This window comes from Humulus lupulus, chromosome 9 (genome assembly GCF_963169125.1).
Source record: "Humulus lupulus chromosome 9, drHumLupu1.1, whole genome shotgun sequence".
NCBI classification, from domain to species: domain Eukaryota; kingdom Viridiplantae; phylum Streptophyta; class Magnoliopsida; order Rosales; family Cannabaceae; genus Humulus; species Humulus lupulus.
Genome location: NC_084801.1, coordinates 3,883,812 through 3,892,527, shown reverse-complemented (window position 1 = coordinate 3,892,527; position 8,716 = coordinate 3,883,812). Strand labels below are relative to the sequence as shown.

At 28.8% G+C, this 8,716-nt stretch overlaps 1 protein-coding gene across 1 annotated transcript; it reads right to left on the bottom strand.

The window, feature by feature from the left end:
* Window positions 1-620: 620 nt before the first annotated feature.
* On the bottom strand, window positions 621-1,640 carry LOC133802077 (uncharacterized). The gene has a single exon (XM_062240323.1). It carries the CDS (start codon window positions 1,638-1,640, stop codon window positions 621-623), a length of 1,020 nt encoding a protein of 339 aa, XP_062096307.1.
* Window positions 1,641-8,716: the final 7,076 nt, after the last annotated feature.

Below are 8,716 nucleotides of genomic sequence, written 5' to 3'. Positions count from 1 at the left end.
AATTTATAAGGATACACCTCCCTGCATAAGAGAGGTTCTTGGTATTCCAAATACGAATCCTTTTCACCATTTTATCCACCAAAACCTCACAATCTGCCTTGGAGATTCTTTTGTTGCTAATGGTCATCCCTAGATATTTGAATGGAACTCTACATTTCTGGAAACCTGAGATCTCAGACAGTCTCTGCCAACAGTCCTCCTTAAGGCCAACTCCATATATTGCAGATTTTGTTTTATTAGCCGAAAGACCAGAAGAATCCGAAAACAGATGAAGCCCTCTCAGTAACAAATAAGCTGCTTTGAAGTCTCCTTTGCTAAACAACAATAAGTCATCAGCAAAGCACAAAATGGGTCAATTTTAAACTGCCACATCTAGGATGGTACTGAAAATCTGGATGCTCGGCTACTTTAGCTAAGATTCTAGACAGATACTCCATCCCAATCACAAACAACAACGGGGAAATCGGATCCCCTTGCCTAACTCCTCTTCTAGCAATGATAAGCCTCGATGGGACCCCATTAAGCATGAGTGAAAATCTGGCTGTAGTCACACATCTCATTACCAACTGAACAAATTGATCTGGGAACTTTAAGGCAATCAGCATTTCTTGTAAAAACTTTCAATCTAGTGAATCATAAGCTTTTTGCAGGTCTATTTTGAAAAGGCAAGCTGCTTGAGTATTCCTCCTTCCATAACCTCTTACAAGGTCTTGACAAAGCATGATGTTATGAGCTATATTTCTCCCTTTAATAAACCCACTCTGGTTCTCAGATATAATGGAAGGAAGCACCTCTCTTAGTCTAGAACAGATCATTTTGGTTGCTATCTTGTAGACCACATTGCAGCAAGCAATTGGTCTATATTCACTAACATTCTTAGGGCAACTCGATTTGGGAATAAGGGAGATATTTGTGGTATTAATCTCTTTTAGTATTTTCCCAGAATGAAGAAAAGAAAGTACAGCATGGGTTAGCTCATCTCCTGTGATATTCCATGTCTGTTTAAAAAAACCACTATTGTACCCATCCGGACCAGGGGCCTTCTCATCTGGAATCGAGTAGAGAGCAGACTTAACTTCTTCTACTGTGTATTTCTTTAACAAAAAAATAGCTTGCTGATCTGAAATCATGGGCCCTGATTGAACTACTGAATCTAAGACATTCCTTCTGTTTTTCATTTCTGATCCAAGCAAACCTTCATAGTACGCATAAAATGTATTGTGAACCTCTTCTTGTCTATCATGCCAATTACCTTCCATATCCCAAATCGAGTAGATGGCATTCTGAATATGCCTATTCCGAATGCTGTTATGGAAAAACTTAGTATTCTCATCACCTTGCTTTAGCCAATCCTCCTTGACCTTCTGCTTCAGAAACTGCACCAAGTTTTTATGAGCCAACTGATACTCTTTCCTTCTATCAATCTCCTCTTCTATCAGCTGAATGTTACCCGGATCAAGCTGCAATTGATCTTGGATATCCATCATCAGTCTATTTTTCGTTGCATCTTGCATAAACACATCTCCTTTCCCTTCTCTATTAAGATTTTTCAGATCAATTCTAAGCCTTTTAAGCTTTGTAATCAAACAATACATTGGAGTCCCCTGAACTTCCTTTCTCCAGCACTCAGCTACTGTCATTTTTAATCATTTTTAATATATTTAAAAATCAAAATTTTAGGAATTAATTTTTTTTCTGAATTTTTTAATACTTTTAATTATTTTCAAAATATTTTGGACTAATTGGAGGTTACCACGTGTTCCATAAAGTTAGTTTTAATAGTTGACTTAACAGTAGCGAGTTAACTGCAAGAAATCCCACTATTTAAGTAGTTTTGACGTCAAAATTTTTACATCGGTATTTACCTGCACGAATTGTAACTACTTGAGTAGTTTTTCCGTTTTTACTTAGGTATTTAACTGCAAGATTTTGTATCTACTTGAGTAGTTTTGCCGCCATGATCTCATATTTATACATGTATTTAAATATAAATTACATTTTCTTTGGAAGAAATAAAAAAAATTACATTAAATTAGATGCATCAAAATTACATTTATGGGCTTGTTTGTCAAACAAGATAATTGTCATTTATATTAATTGGTACATATCATTATTATGCTAAAGTGGCAGGGAAGGAGACATCAATTTATTGGGATAGAAAATTTGGCACGACACTAATATTCTATTTATATTAAGGCTTTATCTTAATGAATAAAATGAGGTTGATATTGAAGGGTTCAACACATTTGATTTGAGACACACATAAAAGATTTTTTCTTTTTAATTGATGATATATATTTTTCTAGACGATAAGATAATTGATTATTGGTCGAAATTCCATGATCTCCTTCTCTCATGTCAATAATTATTACAAAGGGATCCGCCTTATCTTGTTCATACACAAACACATTAAACACATTCTAGTTGTGTAAATCTATTATTTAATGCAAAACATAGAAGTGAAAAGAATGTAAATTAATATGTTCAATTAAGAATTATAATGTTATATTTGGAAGCTTTTTATATTTAAGAGAAAAGAGTGTTGTTAATCACCTTAAATACTCAACACACTATGAAGTTTGTATTTAATATAATATTTGAGACCGATATTAAATTATACCTGTTATTGTATGCCATATATATATATTATGTGGTGTTGGACACCGTATAGTAATCATAGTAATATTTAAGAAAAAAAAATGTCGACACTAGGAATTGATTGCAGCTAATTGTCCAAAAATTAAATGATACTTCAATTTCAACATGTAGGATTCATGCATTGATTAATATTACTAGTAAAAAAAATTATTTCTAATGATAGCTAAATTTTATTTTTCTATGGCATTTAGTTATGTTTGGACAAAGAGGCCATGTATAACTTCTCCCAAATTTCGTGCCGAGGATATTAGCAGATTTCCTCTAGGTCAACACAATTTGTAAGCTATTTTTTTTTGTACCAAAATTAATTCTGCAAAAAATAATGGAGAATTCATAATGAAATAATTTTTATGATTGTAACACTTGGTTCTTCATTTTCGATAATGCAAACATGTGAACTAGTTATATAGATTTAACTACTTAATCATTTAAAAATATTGATATACTTGTTTTCTTTTATCTTATTTAAGCTTAATCTTTTTTTTTTACGAAAAACTATATTTGCGTTCGTAGACTCTAGTCCAAATTGTTTTTGTAAAACATACACATGTAGAAGACTTACAAGGATTATCATAACCACCGACTTTTTATTCTTATCCTCCATATTCTTATATCTTTATATATTATAAATCTGAGTTTAACGGAAATTGTTGATTTCCGTTAGATTTAACACTTTTTTTTATTGTTTTCTAACACCGTTAGTTTTAAAATCATCTAAATAAAGTAAATAAAATAAAAATAAAAAGTAATAATGAGTCATAATAATAATTTCTCATCACATATTTTAATATTTTACATTAAAGTATATAAATTGCTCTATCAATTATGTTTTGAAAATTATAACCCAAATTTATTTATGTGTTTAAATTTATTGTTTTCTTTATTTTATTAATTATTTATTTTGTCACTTAATGTATTTTTTTTATTTAATTATATATATGACATAAAATATGAATATACATATTTCTTATTTTTTCGTTTAATTTTTTTAAATGAGAAATTACATATTTTAATTGTTTTAGCCATTAATATATATTATATATATATATTTATATATAACTTTTTGTTCACTTCATTTACTTTTAACTAAATATATAAAATTTGATCAAATAAACTTCTTCAATTCATAGTTTTATTTAGAATTTCTTAATATTTTATTATATTGAATATTTTTTTCTAAAAAAAATTAGAAAAATAATATTTAATTTTAAACTAGAATCACTATATATAATATATAAATCAAAATATAAAAAATACAAAAAATTAAAGTGTTAAGAACACTAAATTTCAATCTTATATAAGCAACATCAAATAGTTTACTTTAAAACTAGAAAACATAATATGTAAAAAGTGTATATCTAACAGACTCTTGGTTTAACAGTTTATTTTAAAAATAAAAATTATCATATTATTTATTTATATTTAAACTGTAGATTATATTTTGGCTTAATTTTTTTTAATATGTTTGTGTCATTCTTCTATAATATATAATATTATTTATTAATTTGAAATTTATATGCAATTCTAAGAACTTAATAAAAATAATTAATAGTATTTTTTAATAAAACTAAGCAAATCATACATTACACATTATTTGCATCTAGTATATTAATATATATATATATATATTCGATTGCAATATAAGTGATGAGTTTCTAAGAAATAAACATTAATTCTATTTATAGAATTAGTAGATCATGAGTGCTCGAGGAGGAGTTTATAGACATTAATTATTTCCATATATGTGCCTATAAGTTAGGTATTCATTTAAAAAAAAAGTACTATAAAAAAGAAAATGCCTAAAATAATAGATGTTGATGAAGTTTATAGCCCATGCATCATTGATATAAGTGGTCTATTCCTCATTATTATTAATGCATGGGGACTACTGCTTATATATTTGACACCTTACATATCACCCTCACCTTATACATTCGAATTAATAATAGTACATATTATATATGTATGTGGATATGAATCCATGTAAATAATATCGATGACACGATATAAGCAAAATAAATATGTAAACAATATTAATTGGATAATAATTACCAATGATACTGGAATTAGCAAGTTCAAGTTTTTCGATCAGACAATATTAAATAAAAGATATATTCTAATTCAAATATATTTGCAATCTATTCAAACTTATAAAAATGGTGTAACCGCTCCTTTTCGTATCAGTATATAAACTAGGTTTTACAATTTTTCATGACAAGGTATGGTTTCTATGTTGCTAAGATTGTTCACCAAGTGTTGCTCCTATTGTTAAGGGTGATAAATTAAATTTGAGCCAGTCTCCAAATAATGATTTTGAAAAGGAAGAAATGAAGAACATCCCATATATGCTTCTGCTGTTGGAAGCTTAATGTATGCTCAGGTGTGCACAAGACACGACATTGCCTTTGCTGTCGGAATGCTAGGAAGATTTCAGAGTAGCTCGGGGTTAGACCACTGGAAAGCTGCAAAGAAAGTTATGAGGTACCTTTAGGGTACTAAGGATTACAAACTCATGTTCAGACGAACCGACAACCTGGAAGTAGTTGGCTACTCAGATTCAGACTTTGCTGGTTGTACTGATTCACGTAAATCAACCCCTGGTTACGTGTTTATGTTTGCCGGTGGAGCTATTGTAATAACCCGGAATTTTATTTTATTTTATTTATTGTGTTTTATGTAAACATTATTCTGTGAATTAATTTTTTTTAAGAGTAGGAATAATAATTAAAATAATATTTGGTGAATATTATTTTAATTAATGAAGTGTGAGTTGATCGCTTTAGACCATAGTAACGATCAACGATAGAAAGCAGTCGTATATTACATCATTTGGATTTTCTTTTTTTTAACAAAAATGGCATCGGATTGAGGATTTGAGTTCCATATTTGCGTTTCAAAATTTTATAATGTGCATGTGTTGTGTAGAGTAATATTGTATATGAGTTTTGCATATATACAATATGGGATCAACAACCAAAACAAAGATAATATATAAAATGTCTCTTCTGAGACTAGTTGTATATATATAGATATATTTATTTATTATTTTATTAAGAAAAATATTGCTAAAAAATTAGGTACATAAACGCATGGATTAATATTTAATGTATTTGTATAATATTTAATTAATGTAACAATTAAAATTAGGTAGGGAAGGATAAGACATGAATACATAATTAATATCTTGTTTAGAAAAAATAATCATCAACACCTCATCAAATAATGTATTATATTATGTGGACTATCTGAATTTGCTAAAGTGTTTTCTTGCTGAGTCTTTTGGCTCACGGGTGCTTTGTGGTGGAGGTAATGATAAGGAGAACCTTGGCATGCCATGAGTTGGAGAGCGTTAGGGGCGATGTGTACATATGCAGTCTACTCGACCGCCACGGTCGAGGTATCGCAGGGGAACTGGGGTTGGACCTTATTTTTCCGCCTAGGTTGGCTTATATTGTGATCCCTGAGTTGTAAACAAATTTTTAAACCTGTATTTTTGGGATCCCAAGTAAAAACTAAAGTTTTCTTTTAATGGAATTGTTTATTCATTGACCAAGATTTTTAATACATGAAACCTTAGTGGCCTAATCACATGTTTTAGTCCAAATGACTCATTTAGCGAGTCTCGCACTATTTTAAACATACGTGGTAACAAACCCTAATTAGCAGGGTGTTACAGAGACCCCGTCGATAATATAGTAATACCGGCGGATTATCAGGGGCAGACTCCACATGTGTGAAACATAGTCAACATCGTGTTTGACTCATTTAATACCAGCGAGTCCCGCCCCTATTAATCCGCCAGTAAATAATTAATAATATTAAAATATAATAATTTGTTTGATTTTATTTAATAATAAATATAGATAAATATAATACTTATTTAAGGATAATAAAATTTAACATAAATTAAAATTAATTATTAATAACACAATTAATATTCATCAAACAAAATTACATATAAACTAATCATAAAATTAACATAATAAAAATATCAATTGTCTTAATTTAATTACAAATAAACTAATCATAAAATAAACATAATAAAATATCAATTGTCTTAATTTAATTAAAAAATGTACACTAATTATTATTGTTTGGATGGGGCCAACGAGGCAAGAAATATTCATTAACATTCAGGTCAATATCTTCACCAATGTTAGGCTGCGACAATAGTAGTGAAGCAAACTGCGGTGCTGGTGGTAATTACAAGATCTTATCCTATATATATATAAATGCGCATGATCTACCCATATGAGATACCATTGATCAATAATTTGTATACATAGATATTTCTAGCTTGTTCTATACATGGAAACGTGGACCATGTAATCAACTATACCATTATCGTTTAGGGAAATGCATCGATAGAACAATAAGTTTTAGAAAATTAGAAAGCTTAAATTAAAACTTAGTTTAATTAAAATTAATTTTAATTCAATATAAGTTGTAATTTTCTAAACATTAAATAAATAAATAATATATATAATAATAATTTGTAATAATATATAATACCTTATAATTACAAAGCCCTTATTAATCCAATATCCACCTCATATTCACTAGCAAAATTAAATCATATCTAAATCAAATAAGAAGAACAAATATATATATATATATTGAATTGTTAAGAGATATTACTGGTGGACAAATGAGGTGTCATACTACTATTGACACAATTCAATATTGGGTCTCACTTATTTAAATTTAATAAGTATTATGAGGTATCGCTAACTAATTATAATGTGTCATCTTATGTGGTGCTGGACACCTTCAGGTGCCAAATAACAACATTCTATATATTATTCCTAATTCTAATCTACCACCCATGTACGCTTAAATAATTATCACACAAAAGTAGCAAACGTGAAACATATGATCAGTCCTATACTAACAAAAAATGGTTTCAACTCTTGATCTCCCAATTTGTAATAATTAATTATTATAAGCCCTTAATCCTATAATTTTAGTTATGGTCCATGTGAACATGTAAAATCATTATGAGTATAATATTAATACATGTGCATGGAGTGTTGTAGAGAATAATATTGTATATTGTACCGGTCCATTGACTTTACTCAGATGGGATCTACAACCAAAACGAAGATAATAAGATATCTCTTCTTACACTAGTGTTATATATATTTATTATTTTTTTTAAGAAAAAATAGGTACATATACGCATGGATAAATATTTAATGTATTTGTTAATATTTAAATAATGTAATAATTAAAATTAGGTAGCGAAGGATTAGACATGAATATATAATTAATATCTTGTTTAGAAAAAATCATCACGAGCACCTCATCAAATAATGTATTAATTCATAAATGGATATATATATATATATCTTGATTTTGAGATGAAACCTCCCATGATTCTTGTCATGGTATGAGCCATATCCTTTAGGGCATTTCATCCACACCTATCCAAATAGTGAGCCAAATTAATAAAAAAATGAGATCCGCATAGACACTTGAGATCCAAATAGTATGCTAAGACTCATGAGATCTGCATAGTGCAAAAAGACACTTGAGATAAACAAAATAAGCGAGCTGGATCTAGTGATTCGAGATTGGTGGGCAAAAAATGGCCACCATCTTAAGGAGGATATTGGAGTATGGTGTCACACATTGAATAAGTGTAAGAATATTGAGTCATTAATAAAAACATGAGTACGTAACTCCATTAATCACTAATTGAATTTTAGATGGAACCCTATAAGTCTTGTCAATCCTCAATAAAATCTAAAAACTTAAATGAGAAAAAAATCAAATAAAAAAGTAATGATCAACGATAGAAAGCATCCGTATATTACATCATTTGGATTTTCTTTTCTTTAACAAAAATGGCATCGGATTGAGGATTTGAGTTCCATATTTGCGTTTTCAAAATTTTATAATGTGCATGTGTTGTGTAGAGTAATATTGTATATTGAGTTTTGCATATATACAATATGGGATCAACAACCAAAACAAAGATAATATATAAAATGTCTCTTCTGAGACTAGTTGTATATATATAGATATATTTATTTATTATTTTATTAAGAAAAATATT